The 27,625-nt window shown below is 47.5% G+C and overlaps 1 protein-coding gene across 1 annotated transcript in view; it reads left to right on the top strand.

Moving 5' to 3' along the window:
• The window catches only part of FAT2 (FAT atypical cadherin 2), an 82,870-nt gene that overhangs the window by 46,974 nt on the left and 8,271 nt on the right, over positions 1 to 27,625 (top strand). The window contains exons 11-20 of the mRNA XM_045436789.1: positions 1,193 to 1,389; positions 4,001 to 4,154; positions 6,194 to 6,427; positions 8,903 to 9,286; positions 11,115 to 11,329; positions 12,324 to 12,461; positions 13,066 to 13,209; positions 15,361 to 15,558; positions 19,035 to 19,845; positions 24,182 to 24,327. Coding sequence (XP_045292745.1) covers positions 1,193 to 1,389; positions 4,001 to 4,154; positions 6,194 to 6,427; positions 8,903 to 9,286; positions 11,115 to 11,329; positions 12,324 to 12,461; positions 13,066 to 13,209; positions 15,361 to 15,558; positions 19,035 to 19,845; positions 24,182 to 24,327 — 2,621 coding nt within the window. The remainder of the gene's footprint in view (positions 1 to 1,192; positions 1,390 to 4,000; positions 4,155 to 6,193; positions 6,428 to 8,902; positions 9,287 to 11,114; positions 11,330 to 12,323; positions 12,462 to 13,065; positions 13,210 to 15,360; positions 15,559 to 19,034; positions 19,846 to 24,181; positions 24,328 to 27,625) is intronic.

The raw sequence follows: 27,625 nt of genomic DNA on the forward strand, positions 1-27,625 counted from the left end.
ACTGGGGTACATTGAAAAAAGTCTAGTAAGAGGTGCCCTAAGACACGGGTTTAAGTCCTGGCTCTGTGGCTTATTAGATTCCATTTATAGACTTGGCATGCCTATTCTCATTCACTTCACAAGGATGCTGGTAAGATCTAATTTGAGAAAGCTCAGACAGCCCCCTGTAAATTGGAAAGTGTTTTGCAGAGAAGATCTCTTATTACTTTAGGTGAAGTAGAAAGAATAGAAAGGAGATACTTGTAACTCTTCTCAGCTTCTAGAGGATGGAGAAGGCATCAGTAGTCTTATGATCCCTGAACACTCTGTCAGATGACTGTCCTTGTGGAGTGTATTCTGCCTAGAGCAAGTTGTGGATACCAGAAAGACTCCTTAAGTCAATCATAGGACCTAAGTGTTGGAGTGAAAACACTCATAGATATGATTCCAGCTCAGTCCCCTCATTTCACACACAAGAAAACCAAAGCCCAGATAGGGGCAGAAACTCAACCAAGGTTGCACTCCAAGCCTGAGTCAGATCTGGCATTAAAACCACACTCTATGAGCTGCTTTCCCTAGCAATAGATACCTATTGCAGACTTAAATTACCCCAATCCCTGTCCAGTGACTGAACCAGGTAGCCAGTGGCCATAAAGGAGCTTTTGTTTTTAATTTTTTAATGTTCATTTATTTTTTAGAGAAAGAGAGAGACAGAGCTGAGTGGGGAGGGGAAGAGAGAGAGGAGACACAGAACCCGAAGCAGGCTCCAGGCTCTGAGCTGTCAGCACAGAGCTGACACGGGGTTCAAACTCACGGAGTGTGAGATCATGACCTGAGCTGAAGTCAGATGCTTAACCAACTAAGCCACCCAGGTGCCCCAAAATGGAGTTTCTTTATTTCTTGTATAGATTTGAAATTTACTTCCCTTTAACTTCCCCACAATGCCTTCCAAAGCACAAAAAATAGGAAATTTGCCCCTCAGCCACATATTTTAGAGTGGTGCTTCTCACGGTGATAATTCCACTTCATAGGAGGCCTTTGAAGCCAGAACCAAATAACTGACTCAATAGAAATATGGGTCCCTTATCCAGGGAGGAAAATTTTGTCTTTCCTAGAAATCCTGGAAAAAGTGTCACATGGGCAGCCACCTATGGCACAAAGCCTGGTTTATTCCTTTTCCTCAGCTCCTGGAAGCTCTGTTCCATCTTTTTAGAGGGAGACCCCCTGGGCCAGTTTGGCATCAGCCAAGTTGGAGATGAGTGGAGGATTTTCTCGAGGAAGACCCTGGACCGTGAGCACACGGCCAAGTACTTGCTCAGAATCACAGCTTCCGATGGCAAGTTCCAGGCTTCGGTCCTCGTGGAGATCTTTGTTCTGGACATCAATGATAACAGCCCGCAGTGCTCACAGGTAAGGGCCGGGTAAGGGTGAGGTGGCAGTGGAGGCAGAAGAGGAAGGAGAAGGACTCGGGGGACTATCTCTGAGGCTGGCATCACTGACCAGCTCTTACTTCTCCCCAGCTGGCCTCAGACTAGTGCCCTAGGCGGGGTTCATTCTAGGCAATTCCCTCCCTCGACTCCTGCCATAGGGATGTCACCAAGTTCTTTAGAACCCCTGGTCCATACCTTTCCCCCTATACTCCCTACAAAGGTCTACCTCCCTGCAAAATACATCCAGAAGTAAAGTAACTTCTTTATTCTCCAAGCACAATCTGCTGTGCCCAGGGGGGAAACCCCTCTTCCACTCAGCTTGTTAGCTTGGCTCATTACATCCAAAGAGACCTGCCCCCGGGGCGCCTGGGTGGCGCAGTCGGTTAAGCGTCCGACTTCAGCCAGGTCACGATCTCGCGGTCCGTGAGTTCGAGCCCCGCGTCAGGCTCTGGGCTGATGGCTCAGAGCCTGGAGCCTGTTTCCGATTCTGTGTCTCCCTCTCTCTCTGACCCTCCCCCGTTCATGCTCTGTCTCTCTCTGTCCCAAAAATAAATAAACGTTGAAAAAAACAAATTTAAAAAAAACAAAGACACCTGCCCCCAGAGACACCCCGCACTGCTTTCATGCTCATATATACATATCCCCACACCTACATGGATAATACAGACCTTAGATGCCCTCCGCAAGGTTGTAAGTATACACAAACATGCAGGCAGGGCAGTTGCATTTTTGCTGAGGACTTCACTTAATTCAACCCTAAATTACTCTTGAAAACAAACGTTGAATCATGGTGGTGGTGGTGGTGGTGTGTGTGTGTGTGCACGTGTGTGTATGTTGGGAAGAGAACTGTGTTCTTAGAGGACCTAAGCGAATAATCATTGCCACGTAGCTTTGTGTTGAAACATATTTTTTACATTTCTTTATTTTTGGGAGACAGAATGAGACAAAGCACAAGAGGGGGAGGGGCAGAGAGAGAGAGAGGGAGACACAGAATCCGAAGCAGGCTCCAGGCTCCGGGCTGTCAGCACAGAGCCCGACGCGGGGCTCGAACCCACGGACCGGGAGATCATGACCTGAGCCGGAGTTGGACGCTCAACCAACTGAGCCACCCAAGTGCCCCTAAACATATTTTTTAAAATACAGTAAATAATTCTTAACTTTGGTGATTTGCATTGCCTCAAAGTTTTCAGATAGAACATTTTGCTGTTATAACATTTCAAGTTACAGTAATTCAAATTTACATAAAATCCAGCCATTCAGTATATATACATAAATACAAACTTACACATACTCACTCATGTACACACACACAAAGGATTGTCTACAACTCTACATATACATGCAAATACCCATACATATATGCACACAGATACATAAGCATATACCTGCATACACACAACATTCATCCATCCATATACCCATCCAGACGTGGAAATACACATATATAACTCACACAAACATACTTACATGTGCATTGCATATACATATGCACTTCACTTATTTGCACACATTGATGCAACACATACCTTATAACACAAAAAAATACATATATCCCATCACCTTTTCTTCCTCTGTCTTCTACACACCAACTACAGAAAATCGTAGTAGAAAAAGAGAACCTATATTATCAGGTGCATGGAAAATGCCTTCGTGGGATCCAAGATGACCACCTTTTGGGTCTCAGAAGGGCAGCCTTTCTTGGGGAGGATGGTGGCCATACTTTCTTCCTCTTTCCCCTTAACTATCCTTGCAACCAGCCTGCATCCTCCCCATGCTGGGAGAGGCCAGGACCAAGCTCGCCCTGGCCTTCCCAGAGGTGGTCAACTGCATCACTAGAGTCAGAGAAAAGAGGTCTGGGTGGCCATCTCTACACAGCCCACCCAGGCCCAAAGCCTCCACCCACAGCAGGGTCTCACGCTCACCCACACCCTGCAGTGGGGGAAACCAGTTTGCTTGGAACCTGTGCCCAGAGCCAGCAGGTAGAGGAACATTGGGCTCCTGGGGAGCTCCAGCCTCTCCCCTGTGCCATATCCCCTGCTATGAAGGTACCTGCAGTGAAGGGAGGATGGGGGCAGGCCCTGGGGGCTCTCAGGGTCCAGACCTGACTCAAACAGCCAAGGGTCTGTCTTGGGGTGTAGGCAGGTGAGCCTGACAGCATGGCCTCACCACAGAGACCAGGATGCCTGGCCTGGAGGGAGTGGCTTGACCTGACACCTTCCAGAATGCCTCACATCAGGCTCATCTCACCAACCTCCTCCAGAAGCCTCAAAGGACATGTGTGGAGTAGGTGGAAGCAGGTCCTTCTAGCTCTGAGTGTGGGCTTTTGATGGTGGATCTTCTCTCTCGTTCCCCATTCATTCTCTTTCTTTTCTGACTAGTCCTCTTGCCATCGTGCTCCTTGTTTGCAATCTCCGTTTTCCTTGCAGTTTCACCTTATTCTGTTTTAACCACGCCCTGCTTCCCTCTCTTCCCCTCTCCCCATCTTGCTCTCTGACCTCTCTCTCTTTGCTTCTCTCTCCCTCTCTGTCATTCTGCCTCTCTCTCAGTCAGGTGTATCTCCCACAATCTTCCTCTTTGTGTTCCATCTCCAGCTTCTCTATACTGGCAAAGTCAGTGAAGATATATCTCCAGGACACTTCATTTTGAAAGTCTCTGCAACAGACTTGGACTCCGAAACCAACGCTCAGATCACATATTCTCTGCATGGTCCTGGAGCAGATGAATTTAAGCTGGATCCTCATACAGGTGGGTTTCCTGAGCTGCGGGATCCAGCCAAGAACTTGCTTAGTGAATACCAGTGACAAGTGCCATGCTAGGCTCCTTGGAGAAGAAGCGAGAATTCACTTGTCCATCCATCCATTCACTCAGCAAACATATTGGTACTATGTGCCAAGTATTGCACTAGATGGCGGGACATAATCAATAGACGGACAGGCTTTGGGTCTTATGGGAAAAGCAGTCATCAGATCAGTGGTTTGAACGTGCTGAGTTAAGAAAAGACGCAAGATGCTAAGGGAAGGTTTGACAGGAGCAGGGAGAGAGCCCTGGGGGCAGAGTTAAGGGAGTAGTAGGGACGGACACTCAAGGAGAATTTATACAAGGACCTTGTTTTAGGAGAGAGCACATTCATCTGAGGTCCTGATGCAAGGCCAGAAACTAGTGCACAGAGGGGAGGAGATAGGCCAAGGGTAGGGGTGGGGGTGGGGGGCACAAACTCTACCTTTAGAGCCATCAGAGGATTTAGGCAGGTGAGCTTCATGGTCAAGGACATGATCTCAAGACGTGTATGTTGCAGACCTCAAAATATTATTGTAGAAAATCCCAAGAGAGAAAGTCTATAGAAGTCTAGCCCAGGTCAGGCACGTAGTACGAGTTCAGTGGATGCAGTTGGCATTGTCATTATTATTAGAGGACAAAGCCCAGAGCTGGAAGCAGAGAGCCCTGCAGGGTAGACCACCAATGCCTGGGAGAGGATGGGCTGTGAGAGTCTGATGGAGAAGACAGGATGGGGTCTGCTTCCTTTGGAAAAACAGCCGCACAGTGGGATCCCCGTCCAGCTGCGATAGGGGAAGGTGTGGGCATGGGCAGCACAGAAGGCCCAGGCCACAGACGGCCAGCTGCTGACACTTGGCTTGGAACCAAGAGCTCAAAGGATGGCTTGGAGATTCCTGAGCAGGGAGGTGGCAGGTGAGAGTGGTGTCCCAGGAAGCTGTCTGGATAAATAGGAGATAACCTTGTCCTTTCTCATTCCAGCATGGGCGTGCTGAGTCACCCCAGGCAGGTTACCTAATCTCTCTCTGGGGCTGTTTGTTCAGCTGCAGGATGATTGGTGGGGTCTTAAAAAAACGGGGTGGTTTTTTCTAAATATGGAAATAATACATGCTCATTGTACAAAAATCCAAACACCGTGGGCGTGTATTATGCAGAAACTGGAAAGTCTGTATAATAATCAGCCCCTCCCCAAAGAGAAGCACTCTAGAATACTATTTTGTGACTTGCTTTTTTTCACATAGCAACATCTTGGAGGTATTAACAAGGCATTACATAAAACTCTATCATAATTCCTTTTGGGTCACACAGTATTTTACTGTATGGCTAATTCGTAATATATCTAACCATCCCTTTTTGAAAGACATACAGGATATTTTCAGTATGTTGCTATTATAAACAGTGCTACAGAGAATATCTTTATACATACATTTTTATCCTTGGGTTGATTATTCCATAGGATATATTCTTAGATGTGAAATCGTGGGCCAAAGGATACATTTTTTTTTAATGTTTATTTTATTTTTGAGAGACAGAAACAGCACGAGCAGGGAAAGGGGCAGAGAGAGGGGGAGACACAGAATCTGAAGCAGGCTCCAGGCTCTGAGCTGTCAGCACCAAGGGGGCTTGAACTCACCATCTGTGAGATCCGTGAGATCATGACCTGAGCCGAAGTCGGACACTTTACTGGCTGAGCCACCCAGGCGCGCCAAAGGATAAACACATTTTATGTGTTGTTAGAAGTTGTCTAGTCGCCTTTTAAAAATGTTGTGCCTCTTTGTAGCTCATTGGTGAGAATCTGAAATTGGTGATGTGTTTGGGAGAATTAGGGAAGCAGGCAGGTGTGGGGCTGAGCTTCTTTCCTAACTGTATATACTCCCTTTTCTCTGACCCCTTTTTGTCACAGAGTGACAAAATTCTATGTCCCTGTGGTTGCCTTGCGTAGATACCTAGAAGGCATGTGCTGGAGGCACGTCCCCCAGAGAAAGCTCACTGGCTGTCGTTTCTCTGGCCAGGGGAGCTGACCACCCTTACAGCCCTAGACCGAGAGAAGAAGGATACGTACAGCCTTGTTGCCAAGGCGACGGATGGAGGCGGCCAGTCGTGCCAGGCAGATGTGACCCTTTACGTGGAGGATGTGAATGACAATGCCCCCCGTTTCTTCCCCAGCCACTGTGCTGTGGCTGTCTTCGACAACACCACGGTGAAGACCCCCGTGGCTGTGGTATTGGCCCGGGATCCCGACCAAGGTGAGGAGGAGAACGATTGGAGGCCCTTTGCTCATGGGGTCACCTGGGATGGGATGAGGGTTTGGCTCTCTGTGTGTTGCTCTGGGGCTTAGCAAGGACTCTGCCTCCTTGCTGAGTCTGCAAACACTTACAAGAGGAAAATGTCCACAACACCGCAAACCTAAGTGCTATGTGACAAAAGATTTGGGCAATGTTTTGAGGCCAGTACAGGGCATTTCGGCCTCATTGTTTGTCACTGGCACTTAGACCTGAGCCCTTTCAATGCTGCCATTTAACCTCAAGGACACTTTAAATACAAACATCTAATCTGAAATACACGAATCGGAATTATTCAACTCCAATGAATTTGCCACAAGAAAGGAATTTGGGGCATAAACTCTATTAAGCCTATTAAATTCTTTGATCAATTTTCTATATGATAAAGTGAAATCATTTTCAATATTTTACATCTTAACTTTAATGACATTATTTGCATTAAGGTTAATTCTTTTTTTTTTTTTTTAATTTACAAGGCAAGTTTGATTCATGCATGAGTATTTGTTCCATATTGTACCAATTATAACTTCTGCCATCATGAGGTAGTGTGTGTGCATGTGTGTGTATGTATATATGTATATGTACACATACATATATATATGTATATATATATATGTATACACACAGTGCATATGCCCAATTTTCTTAAGTTTTAGACAGGCACTGAAGGAGATGGAAGATTTTAAGGGGATCTAGGAGTTCAAGAGAAGGCAAATAGAGCAAAGTCATCTAATGGCTACCAGGCCCTACATAGTGTTCAATTACCTAGTACTTGGACACTTCCCGGGACAGGAAGCTCCCTACTTCCTAGGCAACTACTCGCCTGCCTTTCAAGGTACCTCCCTACTTCCTAGCAGCTACCTACTGACCTTCCACGGTACCTCAGATAATTATCAAGTGCTACCTATTTTGAGTTGACACCTGTCATTCCTGGTCCTGCCCTCTGTAGCCACACAGATCTCCTAGACCCTCGCCCACGACAGCCTTTCTGAGGCCGGGAGGTGGTGATTACCTGCTCCAGCCCCAAGCTTTCCTTCCTGGGTGAAGGAGACCTAGTTCCTTCAATTACATGCTTCCGATCATGCCTTCTTTCTAGGACACATCCCGTGGCGTTATACCAGTTTACCATTAACCCTTCAAAACTGTTATTATTCTAATCCAAATATTCCACCCAGATATTCCAAATGTGGCCTGACCAGAAGCTCCCTCTCTCTAGAAAAATGTATATGTGGGGGAGTTCCATGGCACGCACATTTAATTTATGTAAATCCAACTCTTCTAATAGGCAGTTTCTGCCGTCATTCAACCGAAAGGGCGTGTGTCCCCATATGTGTGTGAGATGTGAGACCCTCAGGCTCAGGGATGCACTCCTGCCATTGGGTGAGGATCTTGTAGCTGAGCCTTCTCTCTTCTTCCTGCACGTCAGCCCCTACACAAGCCAACTGCTTCAGCTAGTACACAACCAAAGAAAATAACAGAATCTGAGCCAAAGCTGGAGAAACATTGTGTGTTTTGATTTACTAAGACCTTTCCATACCCATGGAGATGCGTGTCTCCTTAGTGTTTTATTTTGACATAATTATAGACACCTAGGAAGCTGCAAAAATAGTACTGGGAGGTCCCTGCACGGTTCCCCCAACTTCCCCCAGTGGTGGCATTTTAGCTGTAGCAGGAAATTGGGGCTGGGACATTACTGGTAGCTGGACTTTACTCCTTATTCAGATTTTACCAGTTTCTATATGCACTCATTTGAATGTGTGCATGTGAGCACACGTTTTTGTGTGTATGGTTCTATTCCATATTATTCCACATATAGTTTCATGTAACCACCACCATAACCAAGATACGGAATTGTTCTATCACAACCGAGCAACTCAACATAGATGGTTTTGACCTTGTACAATTTTCACTTTATGAGCTGATGTTAGACTCTAACCCCACATAAATATTTTCAGATAATTTTATGGGTTTGCAGATGTCCTACCCTCCAGAACCTTTCTATGAGGACTTGAAGCCCCTGGTGAAGAATCCCCTACAGAGAGGTTCTCACTCTTTTTTTTTTTTTTTTTTAATTTTTTAAAATGTTTCTATTTATTTTTGAGAGAGAGACAGAGACAGAGAGACAGAGCATGAGTGGGGGAGGGACATAGAGAATGAGGGAGACACAGAATCCAAAGCAGGCCCCAGGCTCTGAGCTGTCAGCACACAGCCCCGATGCAGGGCTCGAATTCGTGAACCACGAGATCATGACCCGAGCTGAAGTCAGACGTCTGCTTAACCAACTGAGCCACCCAGGTGCCCCAATAGAGAGGTTCTCACTCTTAACACAGCCTGAGCATGTTAGCCCTTATGGGGACCCTCCTCCCCAGGCCCTCCTGTGGCTAGAAATTTCACTGCAAGCAGGGCCAGAAGGAACCATGCCCTTGGTCTCCCCAACAGGTGCCAACGCCCAAGTGGTTTACTCTCTGACGGACTCTGCCGAAGGCCATTTTTCCATCGAGGCCACCACGGGTGTGATTCGGCTGGAGAAGCCGCTACGGGTCAAGCCACAGGAAGCACTGGAGCTCACCGTCCGTGCCTCTGACCTGGGCTCCCCGAGCCCGCTGTCCACACTGGGCACGGTCACCGTGTCAGTGGTAGGCCTCGATGATTACCTGCCTGTGTTCCTGAGCACTGAGCACAGCGTGCAGGTGCCCGAGGACGCCCAGCTTGGCACGGAGGTGCTGCAGCTGGCCACCCTCACTCGCCCCGGCGCCGAGAAGACCGGCTACCGTGTGGTCAGTGGGAACGAGCAGGGGAGGTTCCGCCTGGATGCCCGCACAGGTGAGCCAGCACCTGAGGCAGCCTCATCCCCTACGTGCACTTACACACACAGGGTCTTGGGGAGCACTGGCTTCACATATGGGGGGTGTCCCCTGCAGACCCTCCCAGGGCAGAACTCCTTCGGCTCTGTGCATCTCTCCAGGTCCCATGTTCCTTCCTTTACCCTGGGGCCAGCCTATCTGGGGACCCCCGTTATTCCTCCGCATCCCCACCCAGGACCCTTGGCGACCCAGTCTTCTCTCACAGTTCGTAGCTTCATGCTCCCAGCTCCGGGCCACCTTCTGGAGGCTGAGGCCACTCTCTGTCCTCGGCTGCAGAGGCATGAAGCACTTGCTGGAATCTGGGGCATAAACAGCCCAGGGCAGGGCCACCTGCTTCCCACCTCTAGCCCTCCCCAAATATCCCAGCACTACCCCCTCTCCCCTTATTCTTATGAAGAGAGAACTGGGGAATAGTCTCTTCTTTCCTCCTGTCCACAGAAAAGTCTAAGTCAGACGCACAGAACCTCGTGGAGGGGCCTCAGAGGCTGCCCAGGTCAGATCCCTTTCCACAGCACCCCCGCAATGATACTCTCTACCTCCTAAAGCAGCTGCCTTGTCGTTGAGCAGTATTTTTTTAATGGCTGTACTATATAAAAAAATAGAACAGCGTAATGAACCCCATGTTCCCATCACCTAGCTTCAGTAATTGTCAACATAGGCCAGTCTGATTTCATCTTTACCCTTCACCACCACCCCCATGCACACATATTGCATTTGGTTAGTTATTTTAATCTCTAACATTTTTCTCTCCTTCTTTATTTGCCGTGTGGTCTAACTAATGAAACGTGGGTCAGTGTCAGGCAGAACTTTTCTATTTTGGATTGACTAGTAGCTGTATCTTTATGATGTCATATATCTCTCTAGCCCTCATATTCCTTATAAATCACATTTGAATGAAAGACCTTGATCAGTTTCAAGCTCAGTTTTGTGGCAACAGTGCTTCAGAGATGAGGCTGTGCTATACTTTGCACTATGGTGGGAGGCATATGATGACTGATGGGTTTTTTCTGAGGTTAAGACTGACAATGAGCTTGCATGTTGTGAACCTGACCCATCCATTATAGATGGATCCTTCTAATGGTTTTAGCAAACGTTGATGATTATTTCCTAGATACATGATTTCATTAGGGGCAGAAAAGGGGCAGCCTTCTAATCTTCTCATTCCTCATTCATTTACTAACTAGAATTCTTTACAAAGAAGATTTTTCTACCATTAAATATTTGGTTATCCAGGAACAGCCGGATACATCCTTCTTCTTTTCCAACTGTCAGAGAAATAAATCTACATCCTAGCAGTTCGTTGAGCAACTTGGAGTATTATAAAAGTCTTTGAAAACTAAGTTCTGTCATTTATTAGCCGGGCGAACTTGGGCAGCTCATTTACCTCGAGGGCATCAGTTGGCTCACCTAGAAAATGGGAACCGCAAGTTCTTCCTGCTCTACAGAGTTATTACAGATCTACATGAGAGAGATTCAGTATTACAGATTTAAGTGAAATTTCAGTGAAGTATTACAAAAATAAATGAGGGAAACAGTGCTGTTGAGAATGACAGTAAGGGAAGTGAGAGGAGATGAAAGGGAAGAGGAAAGGAGGGTAATGGGGAAATAGAAAACAAAGATGGTGACGTAAGAGAGGAAGGAAGAGATGATGGAGCACAGGAAGGAGGAGATCTGTTTCTCCCAACCCTGTTGAGCTGCCTCTCGTGGGGCTCAGCTCAAGACCCCTCAGCCCTCTGCCTTTGTGGTCCCAAATGCTTCATTGCTCCCATTATCTCTTGTTTCTTCAGGGATCCTGTATGTCAACAGGAGCCTGGACTTTGAGACAAGCCCCAAGTTCTTCCTATCCGTAGAGTGCAGCCGGAAAGGCTCTTCCTCCCTCAGTGACATGACTACAATCGTGGTCAACATCACTGATGTCAACGAACACCGGCCCAGATTCCCGCAGGATCTGTACACCACAAGGGTCTTGGAGAACGCTGCCGTGGGTGATGTCGTGCTCACAGTAAGGATCTGCAACTTTGCCCTTTGGGAGGCATGGACTTGGGTGGGTTCTTATCTCCTCCTCCCCCAGATGTCTGTGAGCATGGGTTAGTTAATCAGTTTGTATACTATAGACTTGATTCTGACTTGCAGCCACTTGGCCAAACTGTTTCTCATGACAGAGGGTCTCAGGGCCATGTTCGATAAGGTCTAGATCACGTATTGATAGAGCGGGGCACGGGAGAGGCCTTAGAGAGGGTCTCTGTCCAGAGGCGCCAAGGTCTGGGAAGGACCTGGTCACAGTGTGTGATGTGGAGACTCAGTGTGGGGGAAGGGGCACCAAATAACACTTCTTTGCATTCAAACATGTAATTGCTCCCTACTATATAGAGTGAAAACAAACTGTATGTCCATATTCAAAGTTGACCATGACCTCTCCTTATTCTGCCTTCTCGTCTTATCTCCTTCTACTCTCTGACATGTATCCTATGCTCCAACCACCGAGGAAGATGTGCCTTTCCCCAAACAGCCTCTGCACTTTCATACATTCTGGGCTCATGTCTGGAATGCTGGCTCCACTCCCAGAAGCCCTTCTTATCCTTCTGGGACTCATGAATGCTTTGCTAATCTCCCCAGGTAGAATTTACCACTGTGTTCTCTGTGCTCTCATAAAGCTGATCACACTTTTCCTCAAATCAGAATGACCCATAACATTAGACATTAAACTTCCCGGTGGGCATATTCATTTTGGCATGCCCCTCACCTCCTAGTTCCGGACCTAGCATCCTGTCGGTATGAGTGAATGAGTACATGAATGAACCATGGCATGCTGAAATCTATACTACGATATAAAATGAAGAGATTCCTTTGGTAGGGATGACTGTGGCCCATGGGACTGCCACTCCGATGGCAATCATTGGAGGGGACACTCATCTGTTCCCTTTACACTCCCAGGAGCCAATATTCCCTCAGGTCCCTCTTGACCTCCATTCACAACTACCCTCCCACTGCTGCAGGTGTCAGCAACTGATGAAGACGGACCTGTAAATAGTGCCATCACGTACAGCCTGGTAGGAGGGAACCAGCTCGGGCACTTCACCATCCACCCCAAGAAGGGGGAGCTGCAGGTGGCCAAGGCCCTGGACTGGGAACAGGTGAGTCATGTGGGAGGGGCCCGACCCGAGCTCATCAGAGCAGAGGTATGGTCCCGGTGCAGGTCCAGAGAACAGTGGTCAGCACCCCATGCTGACTTCTCCAGACCTGCCCTCACTTGTTTTCTCTGTGTGGTCTCTGTGGCCTATGAGGCCAGAGGCAGGAGAGGGACTAAGTGACCCTTAACCTCCCTTAGAGGAGCTCAGGCTAGCTTCTTACTATTGACAAGGAGCCATTAGATAATAAATCAATAGTAATAAATCAATAATAAATTCTTGTTTACTGAGCACCTGCTCTGTGCCAGGAACTTTGCTAAGTGCTTTACATACATTTGGTCCTTAAAATAATCCCAGGGCGTGGGTCCCAATAATCTCACAGATGTTCAGTCACCTTCTCCATGTCTCACAGCTAGGAAATGGTTCAAGTGGAAATCAAACCTATTTCTTCCTGACTCCAAAACCTGGACCCTAAAATAGTATGTACGGGCAATGGAGGCAGGCATAGCGGAGCATCTCCATCTTATTTTGGGGAAAACATTAGTGATGAGTCATGGGGCAGAACTGAGGGGTCTTGTTGCTAACTCTCTACTGGCATCTTGCTATACAGACTTCTAGCTATTCCCTGAGGCTCCGAGCCACAGACAGCGGGCGGCCCCCACTGCATGGGGACACAGACATCGCTATCCAAGTGGTTGATGTCAATGATAACCCGCCGAGGTTCTTCCAGCTCAACTACAGCACCTCTGTCCAGGTACGCTTGAGCTTCCAAAGACATCTTGAAGCCTTCCTGCCTTCATCTCCCTCCTTCCTAGTGGAGGGTGCTCACCACTGATATCAGTTCACCCAAACATGGGCTGTGACCTTGCCAACTGATATCCCTAATGGCAACACAGCCTGCAAAAGGGGACTATGAATTACAGCATTAACAAATAATCGGGCAATGTGCTAGGCACTTGCACATTCATTATCTCATTTGGGACCTGCATAGCTGCATGAAACAGGTAGTACGGTAACCACTGCCCCCCGCCCCCTTATTCGTGGTTTCGCTCTCTGTGGTTTCAGCCAGGCTGACCCCTAGTCAGTCACGGTCCAGAAGCTGGTGATCCCCTTCTGACATATCATCAGAAGGTCAGTAGTAGCTTAATGTACACCACACAGGCTGTGTGCTTATGTCGTTCATCTTACGTCATTTTATCATGTAGGCATCTTACTATCCTCACATGGTCACAAGAAGAAGGGTGAACACAGATACTTAGAGAGAGAGAGAGACCACACTCACATAACTTTTATTAGAGTATATTGTTATAATTTTCTATTTTATCGTTAGTTATTGTTGTTAATCTCTTATTGTGCCTCATTTATAAATGAAACTTTATCATAGGTATGTATATATAGAAAAAAATCCCAGTATATACAAGGTGTGGTTACTATCCATGGTTTTTGGCATCCACTGGGGATGTTAGAACATATCACCAAGGATAAGGAGGCCTACTCTGTCCACTTTACAGGTTTTTAAAATGGAGGTGCAGAAATGTGCCATTGTTAGAATGTGGCAAATCTGGGATTTAAACGCAGAAGATTTTCCAGATCTCATGCTATTTTCATCATACTGATGGTTTACAAATGGGATTTGAAGAGGGCTTAGGGATTCACTGGGGAATTGTGACCATAAGAGGTGAGGGAGGTGAGGACGAGGATAAGATGGCAGAATCATGGGTCCTGCTATGTATCAGCCAGAGTCATTCACTTGTTTGTGTATTATGAGTATTAGGTAGGATGCTTTGACTGCCAATAACAGATTATCTAAAACCTTGTTAAATAATAAAGATTTATTTCATGTAACAAAAGGTATGATGGTGGGAAGTTCTACTCCAGAATTGGTTATTTCATCAGAAAAACAGTATCACAGCTTTGAGCTAGCTTGTTTGAAATTCCCTCACCTTCTTTCTCATGGTTACAAAATGGCTGCTGCAGCTCCAGCATCACATCCTTGTCTAACCATCTTCAAAGGCAAACAGAAGGGGACTTCCCCCCACTCTGTTTTTAGCAAAGAAGAAAACTTCTTAAAACCTCATCTGGTTGACTTCTCCAATGATCAGAATCAGATTACATGATCAACATTAAACCAAAAACTGGCACTTGAAATCAGATTTTATAACTGACTTAGACCAATCATAGTCCATCTCTTCTTAATAAGGACACAGCTTTTCCGAGATACGGCCACCCCACACCTGAACAAAAGTCAGGTTTTGTAAGAAAGGAAGGAAGGAATGTCTACTGGATAGGCAACCATTAGTTTCTGTCCATCGGATTTCTGTTCATAGATAGGATTTTGTTGCAAAAAGACAGTGAACCACCACTGTGTTTTAGATACTGACTTCCCATGTTATGGAGCAAAGACTGGAACAGTACCCAGGAAATCTGTTTTTTAGTTGAATTCCTACGCGTTTTTAAATGTTCTCATTGAGTGGCTGTTCCATTGGTCTTCTAAACAGGAAACCATTTATAAGTGTTCAGTTGACCCTACGAATCCCAAAATTTCCACGTAGATCCCAGGTGCTTACTAATTTATATACATGAATCGCCAGCTGTGTGAACTTGCACAAGTCACCTTCTGTAGGATAAGGGGACTCTAGGGACCCTTCTGGCCTCCAAGGGCTTTGTTTCTAAGACCCAGAACCGCCCTCAGGAAGCTCTTGGTCAAGATTGGCGGAGCCAACAACTAATTCAGAGGCTGGCAGAATGAATGAATGAATGAATGAATGACAGCTCGAGGTCCAGGCATGGCCTGAGAGCAGCCAGAGTGCTGAGGACTCAGCCCAGAGGAGGGGACCCAGAAAGATGCAAAAGGAAGGACTGGAATTCATTTTGCTCTTTTATTTCCTGTCATTCTCTGTCTCAGGAGAACTCACCCATTGGCAGCAAAGTCCTGCAGTTGATCCTGAGTGACCCAGACTCCCCCGAGAACGGCCCCCCCTACTCATTCCGAATCACCAAGGGGAATGATGGCTCTGCCTTCCGAGTGACCCCTGATGGATGGCTGGTGACCACCATGGGCCTGAGAAAGAGAGTCCAGGAGTGGTATCAGCTTCAGATCAAGGTGAGAGCTGTGTTGGGCCACTGGTGGTGACCATGGGGACAGTAATGTGCTGGCAAAAGCACTGTCAGTGCTCCTATTATTAGGGGGAAGTGTACAGAGCTCTCACTAGGTGCTGGGCCCTGGGTTAAGTTCTCCACGGGTCTCATTGCATTAAATCCTCGCAATGGGCTTTAGGGCAGGTACAATTACCACCCCCGCTTTACAGATGTAGCAACTGAGGCACAGGGAGCTTGAGCGCCTGGCTTAAAGCAATACTGCTAATAAGTGGCAGAGATGGGTTGCTCCAGACCAAACACTCTGACCCTAGAGCCTAAGCTCTTAATTCCTACACTGCCTCCAGGCAGAACTATACCCTCACTCTGGCTCTAACTCCCTGAGCCAGAACAGCTCTCTGAACCTCACAGAAATTGGTGCGGGGTCCAAACTGGAGAACATATATACGTGTGAAGGGGATTACGGTGATGTTGCAAAGGGCAGCCCGAGAACAGCCAAAGTAAAGTTGTCAAGATGGTGGCTAAACGTTTCTTCTTCATTTAATTCCCTCAAAACCCCTTTCTTAAATCTCAAGTCACAGTGGATGCTATTGTGCTGTGAACTTCTTCTCTGGGATCAGGATGATGGATCCATCCATTCATCCAGCCAGCCAGTCAGTCATTCACTGAGTCTTTGAACAACTATTGAGCACCCATCACGTGTCAGCCCCTATGCTTGCTGCTAATAATGTAGCAGGCAGAAAGAAGGGGATGGTCCTCATGGGCTTTTGATTCCAATCACAGAGATAAACAATAAACAGATGAAGAAAGAAAGTGATGAGAGGCTCATAGGGCACAGGGGAGACATGTTCAGAGGATGGCTGCCCTCACGAGGAAGGGACCTTTGAGCTGGGACCTGAGAAGTGAGCAGTGTGAAAATGGGCAGGAAAGCGTCACAGGCAGGAACGACATGAGGCAGTGTCTCAAGCCAAGAGTTCAAGCTCTGGAACAAGCACTTGAAGTGGCCTCAGATGGAGCTAATGTGGTTGGCGTGGTGATCTATAATGGGAATAAGCTGAAGACATGGGGTGGCTGGATCATGGAGGTCTCATAGCTTGGGTGACCATATACGTGAGGTCCAAACTGCGACGCTCTTGAGAGGGAGAGAGGCGCTAAAAACATTCATTGGCGATCATTGAGCCACAACAGGATCAATTAGTGAAAATCAAGACTGACCCGGGCAAACCAGAAAGTACAGCCAATCCTAACTATAAGCCTTGGTATTACTTTTATTACTACTTCCAATCCCAGCTAGAGCCAATGGTGCTGAAACCTTGAGCTGATAATGAAGACGCAGGGAGAGGATAGATTAGGGACAAGCTCTGCATGGAAATAAACAGGAGTTGGTGATAGATTGGAAACGGGGGGGGGGGGGGGGGGGGGAGAGAAGAATCAGGGGTGACTCCCAGGTTCCTGGCTCCATTTCTTGACCCAGTCAATCGCTCGGTAACTATCGGCATCACCATCTCCTGCATTTGTCCTGTATTTCCACTTTCATTCACTGGGAGGTACTAGAGGCCAGCAAAAAAAACGGGCTATGGACCCTAGGAGTTCAGATTCTGCTCGGGACTTAACCTGCTGTGTGACCTTCGGTGAGTTACTTGACCTCTCTGAGCCTCAGTTATACCTGCTGTAAAATGGGAGATTTCGTGGCATCTATCTCGTAAGAAAGGCGAGGGTTTGGGTTAGTGCTGATATGCTATCTCATATATGCATCGGAAGCATTTAAAAGTGACTGGCACAGGGGCGCCTGGGTGGCGCAGTCGGTTAAGCGTCCGACTTCAGCCAGGTCACGATCTCGCGGTCCTTGAGTTCGAGCCCCGCGTCAGGCTCTGGGCTGATGGCTCAGAGCCTGGAACCTGTTTCTGATTCTGTGTCTCCCTCTCTCTCTGCCCCTCCCCCGTTCATGCTCTGTCTCTCTCTGTCCCAAAAATAAATAAACGTTGAAAAAAAAAATTAAAAAATAAATAAATAAATAAATAAATAAATAAAAGTGGCACACGGTTTTGCTCACAGTGATGCCAGCTAGCTGTATGTTATACTTAGCAGTAGTCTTAACTACTCTCATTGCTATTGATGACCTCATCTGTGTTACGCACAAATCCCAGTAGTAGGTGTCATTTCACAACCTTCTCCCCCCGTTCAAAGCACGGGAATAAGATACGACTCTAGAGAAAGTCATGGAGGCCCTGGGCTGACAGCTGTGAAAATGATAACGTCCCTGAGGAGAGGAAGGATACTTCGTTCTTGCTAATCTGGACACAAAGTTGCAGGGATGCTTGGCAAAACGTGAAAGGAAAAAGGCATTTTTTATTTACATTCTCTTCCTTGCTTAACTGAGGTCACGGCATGGCCTTGTTAAAACCTTCGTGGCTTTTCACGACTCTGACATAAAACCTGACCTTGTGCTCCTCAGCCCATAAGTGACTGGGCGGCCTCCCTCGAGCCCTCCTCTGCCCTCAGCCCTGCCCACTCGCTCCAGCAGCCGGGGCCCCTTTCTGCTTGGTCGAGCTCATCATGCTCTTTCCCCCCGAGGGCTTGACGCTTGCGGTTCCCTGTGTCACCTGCTATTCTCACCTCTCCAAACTCCTCAGGACTCAGCTCCTCAGAGATGCCTCCCCTCCCACCTGATCTGGGTTAGGTCCCTTTCACTCCTCACATCTCTGCCCCATGCTCCGGTGATTTCCTTCACGGTACTTCCTCCGAGTCTGACATTCCCTTGTGTATTTAGTGATGTATCTATTGTCTCTGGCCCGGGGAAAGGACTCAGCGAGTATCTGTTAGCTGAGGGACAAAGGCCCACTCCAACCCCAATCACATAGTAAAGGGGTGTCCAAGGAGAACCTCCTTAGGCTGACAGGGACCACGAAGGATGCACATAGGAATCACGAAGAGACATGTGATGCGTCGCTTAAGGAAGGAGACAGCGGCACCTGGGTGGCTCAGGCGGTTGAGCATCCGACTTCGACTCAGGTCATGATCTCGCGGTTCGTGAGTTCGAGCCCCGCATTGGGCTCTGTGCTGACAGCTCGGAGCCTGGAGCCTACTTCCGATTCTGTCTCCCTCTTCCTCTGCCCTTCCCTGCTGGCGCTCTGTCTCTCAATAATAAATAAACGTTAAAAAATTAAAAAAAAAGGAAGGAGACAGAACGAGGGACGTTGGAGGGGAAGGAGGCTCGCGTTCGAGTGGCCAGAGAGATTTAGGAAGAGGCTCGGAGAGATGTCAAATGAGGAAAGGGAGCTCAGCTTTACCACGTGGTAGGGGATGGAACTCCCTCCACAGAACCTCCGGTGCGTTTGGAGTCTTTGTTTTCTTTTTCATCTCTGACAGCGCGTTGAGCCTGCCCCCTGAGCGGAGAGACCAGGCTGCCCAAGGAGGCCCGGCCTGGTCTGGGCCACCGACAGCTGCAGCCCATGGTGACGGCAGTGCCTGTTCTGTCCACAGGTGTCAGACAGCGGCATCCCTCCCCTCTCGTCCTCGACGTCCGTCAGAGTCCACATCACAGAGCAGAGCCACTACCCACCCTCGGCCCTGCCACTGGAGATCTTCATCACCGTCGGGGAGGAGGAGTTCCAGGGGGGCATGGTGGGCAAAATCCACGCCACGGACCGAGACCCTCAGGACACACTGACCTACAGCTTGGCAGGAGAGGAGACCCTGGGCAGGCACTTCTCAGTGGGCGCAACTGATGGCAAGATTATCGCCACCCAGGGCCTGTCTCGCGGCCGCTATGCTTTCAACGTCACCGTCGATGACGGGACCTTCGCCACCACTGCCGGGGTCCACGTCCACGTGTGGCACGTGGGGCGGGAGGCTCTGCAGCAGGCCCTGTGGATGGGCTTCCACCAGCTCACCCCGGAGGAGCTGGTAAGTGACCACTGGAGGAACCTGCAGAGGTTCCTCAGCAACAAACTGGACATCAGACGAGCTAACATCCACCTGGCCAGCCTTCAGCCTGCAGACACCACGGCTGGGGTGGACGTGCTCTTGGTCTTTGAGGGGCATTCCGGAACCTTCTACAAGCTCCAGGAGCTGGCATCCATCATCACTCGCTCGGCCGAGGAGATGGAGCAGTCGGTGGGAATTCAGATGAGGTCAGCCATGCCCGTGGTGCCCTGCCAGGGCCCGCGCTGCCAGGGTCAAAGGTGCCGAGAGATGGTGCACCTGGAGCCCAGGGTGGGACCCACCTACAGCACAGCCAGGCTCAGCATCCTGACCCCGCGGCACCGCCTGGAGAGGAGCTGCTCTTGCAATGGTGAGTGACGGGCTTCTCCAAGACACCCAGCACTGCGGGGCTCATCCAGACTGGCTCTGGGGGTGGAGATCCCAGGGAGGCCCCGGGGGGTAGTGAGAGGGGGGATTTTAACAGGGCTAAAGGCCACAGTCCACAGGCCACCGCGAGACAGGTGGCAGCCTCCCCAAATCTGGTCATGGAACAGCACCCCATTCCCGGCCACTTTTTGGAGTTTTGAAAATAACAGTCAGGAATCAAGAGGCAAGTAAGTAGCATGATGGCTAAGAGCAGACGCTGACATCAGACTGCCTGGGTTTGAATCCCAGCTCTGCCCCTTGCTCGCCAACTAACCTTAGGAAAATGATCTAGCCTCTCCGCGCCTTTGGGCGGTTAGAGGAATTAAATGAGTGTTAAATGTCAAGGACTTGCTAAAAAAAAAAAAAAATAGAAATGAAAAAATAAAATAAAATAAAAATAACAAATAAGGGGCACCTGGGTGGCTTGGTCGGTTAAGCATCCGACTTTGGCTCGGGTCATGATCTCACGGTCTGTGAGTTTGAGCCCCACGTCGGGCTCTGTGCTGACCGCTCAGAGCCTGGAGCCTGTTTCAGATTCTGTGTCTCCCTCTCTCTCTGCCCCTCCCCTGTTCATGCTCTGTCTCTCTCTGTCTCAAAAATAAATAAATGTTAAAAAATAAAATAAAAATAACAAATAAGTATCAAGGGCTTGCTTAGAAAAGTGCCTGATAGGGGCACCTGGGTGGCTCAGTTGGTTAAGCCTCCGACTTTGGCTCAGGTCGTGACCTCACGGTTTGTGGGTTCGAGCCCCACGTCGGGCTCTGTGCTGACAGCTCAGAGCCTGGAGCCTGTTTCAGATTCTGTGTCTCCCTCTCTCTCTGCCCCTCCCCTGCTCATGCTCTGTCTCTCTCTCTCTCAAAAATAAACATTAAAAAAAAAAAGTGCCTGACATACAGACAGTGGTCAGTAAACACGAGTTACTGCTACTTCTTTTCCTGTTATTACTGCTACAGCGTGGTGCTTATAATCTCAAGATTTAGACTAGACAGCTCAGGTTCAAACCCCAGCTCCACCTCTTGCTAGCTGTGTGACCTTAGGTGGGTTGCCAAATCCTCTGAACTGTAGTTTCTCAACTCTAAGGTAACGAAAATATTACCATCTGCCTTCTGGAGTAGGTTTGGGGAGTAAATTATTTAATGGATATAAAAGCACTTAGCCTTTGTTGGGCCCATCATAAGCACCCCGTCAGTGATGGTTGCCACTCACACGGTGGCGGTGGTTGCTAGAAGGACTCTGCTATGCGCCAGGCACTGTGTCTACGTTACCTGAACTGACTGTCACCAACACCCTGAGAAGCAGGGTCACCAGATCCAACTACAGTGGAAACTGAGGGATGGGGATTGTGTTGGTTTGCTCGACACTGCACAGCCTCCAACGAAGGGCTGGTTACTTAAATAGCCCTGTGTCCTCTAAAGCTTGAGCTCTTTACCACAACCCACAGGAAGTTAGTTTTCTGATTAGACTCAACTCCAGCACCCCTGGCGTCAAGAATCAGTGCTCTGGACCCGCTTAGGGATGTTGGCAAAGGGAAAACGGCATCGCCTCCCCTTCACCATCGCCCCCTGCCTGGCCTGGCCTACCTTTATGGGTCTCCCCAGTTTGCATTAGGGAAATTCTTTCTCCAAAGATTTGTGGGCTTTTTCTAGGTCCCACTGTATTCAGGCTGGGTGAGCTACTCTGGGTGGGTGCGGGAGGGAAGGGTTTCCTTTCTATGTCTCTTGCCCCAGGGTTGCCTGCAGGGAATGCTGTGCTGGCCGAAGGTTCTCTTGCGGTCACCTGGCACCAGACAGCGGAGGTTCTAAAATTCATGCTTATTCAGAATCATCTGGGGAGTGTGTTTTTAAAGAGAACTGCTCCTGCGTATCACCTCCACAGTCTGTTATTCAGAAAGTCTTGGGTGAGGCCTAGAATTGGCATTTTTTAAATAAAGTTTTCAGGGGCGCCTGGGTGACTCAGTCGGTTAAGCGTCCGACTTCGGCTCAGGTCACGATCTCGCGGTCCGTGGGTTCAAGCCCCGCGTCGGGCTCTGTGCTGACAGCTCAGAGCCTGGAGCCTGTTTCAGATTCTGTGTCTCCCTCTTTCTCTGACCCTCCCCCGTTCATGCTCTGTCTCTCTCTGTCTCAAAAATAAATAAATGTTAAGCTGAGGGTTGATGGGGGGTGGGAGGGTGGGTTAAGCTGAGGGTTGATGGTGGGTGATGGGTATTGAGGAGGGCACCTTTTGGGATGAGCACTGGGTGTTGTATGGAAACCAATTGGACAATAAGTTTCATATATTAAAAATAAATAAATAAATAAATAAATGTTAAAAATAAATAAATAAATAAATAAATAAAGTTTTTATTTTAATTCCAGTACAGTTGACATACTGTGTTACATTAGTTTCGGGTGTACAATAGACTGATTCAATAATTCTATACATTACTCAGTGCTCGTCATGATAAATGTATTCTTAATGCCATCCCCCTATTTCTCCCATCCCTCCCTCCACCTCCCCCCTGGTAAATTTCAGTTTGTTCGCTACAGTATAAAGTCTGTTTCTTGGTTTGTCTGTCGGCCTCTCTCATCCTCTCTCTCTCTCTCTTTTTCCTTGGAATTGGCAGTTTTAAACAGCACCTCAGGTAGTTCTGAAGCAGGTGGTCCAAGGTCTACACTTGGAGAAATATTAGAGAGGCTGGCTCACCAATCACCAGAAGCAATTAGGGTTGTGTTGTTATTTCTTAAATTATTTTGGTGAAATGCGGCACACAGAAGGATCCATGGACCCCTTGTACAGCCCGACTAGTTTTCACAAACCAAACACATCCGTGTAACTAGCACCTGTATCAAGGATCTCTTCTTGGGAACCTCCCTTGTCTCCCTTCCAGTCGCTACACGCATCGTGGGGAGGTTTTTTTAAATGCAGACTCTCGGGGCGCCTGGGTGGCCCAGTCCGTTAAACGTCCAACTGTTGGTTTCGGCTCAGGTCACGATCTTGCAGTTTTGTGAGATCAAGCCCTGCTTCGGGCTCTGCGCTGACAGTGTGGAGCCTGCTTGGAATTCTCTCTTTCCCTCTCTTTCTGCCCCTTTCCCCCCTCACTCTGCCTCTGTCTCAATCAAAATAAAAAAATAAACTTTATAAATAAATAAACAAAATGCAGATTCTCACGTTCCTCCAGACCTACTGAGTCATACTCTCTGAGGGTAGAGTGTGGCATTCTGTATTTTAAAACTCTCTCCAGCTGGTCCTGATATTCAGCCAGGTCTGAGAATTCCTGATCTCCATCATCTTCAATATCCCATCGAGTAATGACCTACTACAATGGAATTGCCAGCATCAGAGAGTCTTAGACTTAGAGTACAACAGACTCTTAGGATCTTGAAATGCCATGTGCCTCAGGCTTTCTGGTTCTTCCTTCTCCTCTTGGCTTTTATTCTCTCTCTTCAACAATCTGGGAGATCTGGGGCCTATACAGCTGCCCCCCTTGCTGGACAACTGATAAGCTTATCCACACTGAGGTTTTAGGGATTCAACAACTGAACTCACTTCTGGGGAAGGTAGTAATCTGTATAATGTAGCATTTCCCAAGGCAGGCCCACACAACGCTATTTCCAAGGGCTTTGAATAGGTGGTCCACATACGAGGGTCCCCTGGTCAAACAAGCAGGGGTTGTTCACTCAAGTTTAAGTGAAGACTCCTTACTCTATAACTGTGTGTTACCAATTGCTACAGGGCGACGTGCGTGCAGGGCTTTACAGAAGTTTGGGCCCCTTCCTTTATCGAAGGGTCCTCTCCACCTCTCACAGTGCTTCATACGGTTAAGAGCTTACTCAAATGGTTACCTTCCTAATGGTGAAGGAGAGATCCTGAGGCAAATGACCTTTGTGGTATTCCTGAAATCACATATAAATGCAGAATTCTCTCCAATTCTATCTCCTTCTTCCCCCAGTGATGTCAAAAATAACACAGAAACTACGTAGGGTAGAAATTTTCATGTCCACACATTTCAGTGGTTACATTTCCAGCTTGATTCTTGCTTTCTTCCTGGTTTGGGCTCACAGTTCCTCCCTCAAGCTGGGACCCAAGGCAAGAGTTTCTGGGGCCAAAAGAAGGCGTGCAAGGTGATGGCCCGTGTCTAGCTGCATGGCCCTGGACAAGTAACCCCCCACCCCCAAGAAGCCTCATTCTTTCATCTATAAAATGTGAGCAATGTCACCCAAGGGTTGAATGAGACAAAGTCAGCTCGGGGACTCCAAGGGGACCTCTTCATAAGGAGTTGACATCTCTGGTTGCTTCTCCAGGTACTGCCACAAGGTTCAGCGGTCAAAGCTTTGGACGGTACCGTCTTCCAGAGGCTCAGAACTGGCACATCCGGTTCCGTCTGAAAACACTCCAATCACAGGCTGTTCTCCTGTTCAGCAATGAGACAGTGTGTATCTCCCTGAAGGTAAGGCACTACAGCCTGAGGGATTTCACGTGGGTGTGCCAGGCTGTTGGGGGGCAGCAGGGGGAAGAGCCAAGAAGCCCAATATCTGGCAAAGAAAATCCTGCATGGTTTTCAGGGATGATAGTGTGACTACTGAGTTAAGATGCAAGGCCTTCCACTTGTGAAGGCCAAAACCCCCAACCTGGAGATCTACATCCAAGGACAACCAGAGGTCAGACTGCTCTGTGGGAGGAGAGAGAGCCTCTGAAGATAGAGGGAGAAATGGATGAGGCCACCTGGCCAGGGTGGTTTTTTGTTTGTTTGTTTGTTTTTGTCACTTTTGCTGAGTAACAGACAAGTGTTTCCCAAGATGGGTGGGAGGCTGGCTACACCAAGGTGCTCAAGGCTACAAACCCAGCATTAAGTTACATGGACTCACATGGAAGAAAAGTGAATTTTTTCAGTCCCTCTGATTACATCTCATAGGACATCTCAGTTTGCCTGCCTCCAACACTCAAGCCAATCTCCCAGGTCGACAAAGAAAAAGACTTTGGCAGCTAGTTAGACATTATTATGCCATAAACATTTAGTGACCATCTACCTAGTGACAGGCACTGTTCTAGATGCTTGGGTCTCATTGGTGAATAAGACAAAAATCTCTCTCAGAGTTTTCACCCTACAGGGGGAAGACGGACAATAAATATAAATATAATGGCTCAGAAAAGTATAGTTTGTCCAAATGTGATAAGTGCATTGACTTACAAAAAAAAAAAAAAAGGATAAGGGGGATCAGGAGGGTGGGGGGGTTGCAGTTTTAAGTAAGGTGATCAGGGAAGGCTTCACTGAGTTGATAAGGGAACCATAATGTGAAGGGGGTGAGGGTAGACTTCTGGAGGAACAGCATTCTAGGGAGAGGGAATAGCAATGCAAAAACCTTTTGGTAGGAGAATGCTTAGCATGTTTAAGGAACAGCCCAGAGATTAGTAGTAGGAGTCGAAGTCAGATATATAATGGGATGAGGGAATACCTATAAAGTTCTCATAGGCCACTTTAAGGGCTTCGGCTTTTATTCCAAGCAAAATAGAGGGCATAAGAAGGTTTGAGCAGAGAATTGACATGAAGTGACATATTCAAAAGGGTCGCCATGGCTCTGGTTGATAAGCAACTTTAGAGAAACAAGGATAAAAGCAGAGGGAACCAGCCAAGAGCCTATTGCAATAATTCAGGTGAGAGATGGTGGTGGTCTAGATCAGGGTAATGACAGTGCAATGGGAGGAAGGGTTCAGAATCGGGTAGATTTTTGAAGGTAAAGCCAACAGGATTTCCTGACGAATTGAATGAGGCCTGGGAGAGAAAGCAAGGAGTAAGTTTCAAACTGAGTAACTAGAAGCAATGGAGTGGCTGCCAACAGACCCTGGGAAGGCTATGGGTAGAACAGGTTTGGGGAAGATTGATAGCTCAGATTTGGAGGTGTAAGTCTGAGATGCCTATTGAACTTCTAAGTGGAGCTGGATAAACAAGTATAGTGTCTGTGAGAAAGGTCTGGGGTAGAGATGAAGATCTGGGAGCATTCGGCATATACTCAGTATCAAAAGCCATGAAACTGAGTGAGATCACCAAGGAGTGTAGATTGGAAAAAAGATTAGACCAAGGATTCATCCTTGTGACACTTCAACATCGAGAGGCCTGGGGGAAGAGGAGGATCCAACAAAGGAGACTGAAAAGGTGCAGCCAGTGATGTGGGGGGGAAACCAAGAGTATCGTATCCAATAAGCTGAATGAAGAACACGTATCATGAAGGAAGGAGGCACCAGCTGGTAATGTGCTGCTCTGAGAGGTTAAATGAGATGGGAAGTGATATTAATCATTGGATTTGACAACACAGAGGTCACTGAATACCCTGAAACCAGTGGTTTCTGTATCATGGTGGATGGTGGGTGGAATTTTGCTACAAAGAGGGAGCAAAGAAAGTGATATCTGATGGGAGAAGTGGGTTCAAGACATTTTTTTTAAAGATTAGAGCAATAACAGCATTTTTGTGATGACTGGAATGGTACAGTAGAGAATGAACAATTTGTGATGTAGAAAAAAAGAAAGAGTTGATGGAAACTCACCCTTGAGGAGGTAAGGGGGTTGTGATCTAGTGCATGAATGGAGAGACTGGCCTCCACCAAGGTGGGGAGATGTGATGGTAAGAGTGCCAATAAGTCCCGACCTGGTTGCTAAGAGCAAGGATGGGGAGGGGGAATCAGGAGTCTCAGGAGGGAGAAGTTGTGAGAATAGTCATCTGGGAGAGTAAACCGACTATGGAAGATAGCACCATAATTAGGCACCATGAAGGGCTCATTTGAGACTCACGGTCATGAAATTAAAGAGAGGTCAATAAGCAAGCCTGAATGTTTTTCTCCAGCCATGTTTACCTCCATGATGCTCACATACAGTTGGGGGACGGTTGGACTTTACCAGATTTGTGGGTTTGCCAAGTGACTTCTACCAAGAAAGAGAGGACAGGAATTTGACTATGGAATTTAAACTGGATAAGGAGACAAGTGAGGACCTTACAGAGGTCGAGAGACAATGGAAAGATGATGGGACCAGTAGATTTGTGGTCCTAACCAAGTGAAAGGAGTGATTTAAGGACAATGTTTTGAGTCTACATTCTGTAGTAATAGTAAGTTTCCTTTTTAAGTATATAACGGTATAGGTAGTATTCAAGCAGGGCAAAAATTGGGAAAGTGGGGTACAAACAAGCAGCTACTTTCTATAAAACACTGGATTGGATTTTCAAATTTCACCCAGAAAAAGCTCTACACAGCCGAGTAAGCAGAAGTTCTATCTCTTGGCCACAGTAGTCCTATTTCTTGGGCTGAGGTAAACTAAAATGATTTAACCTAGTGTTTTCTCAGATTTCTTAATTTCAGGACTTTTCACACTCTTAAAAATAATTGAAGATCCTAGGGAAGTTTTGTTTATGTGGGTTATAGCTATCACTATTTTCAGTATTAGAAATTAAAACTGAGAAATATTAAAATCTTTATTTATTAATTCATTTAAAAAGAGGGGCACCTGGGTGGCTTAGTCAGTTAAGCGTCTGACTCTCAGTTTCAGCTCAGGTCATGATCTCACTGTTCATGAGTTCAAGCCTCACATCAGGCTCTGTGCTAACACTGTGGAGCCTGCTTGGGATTCTCTGTCTCCCTCTCTCTCTGCCCCTCCCCTGCCCTCTCTCTGAAAAATAAATAAACTTAAAAAAAAATAAAAATAACAAGAAACTTATTACATGTTAACACAAATACCATATTTTTGTGAATAATAATTA

The sequence above is a fragment of the Leopardus geoffroyi genome, chromosome A1 (genome assembly GCF_018350155.1).
Source record: "Leopardus geoffroyi isolate Oge1 chromosome A1, O.geoffroyi_Oge1_pat1.0, whole genome shotgun sequence".
In the NCBI taxonomy this organism is placed as follows: Eukaryota; Metazoa; Chordata; class Mammalia; order Carnivora; family Felidae; genus Leopardus; species Leopardus geoffroyi.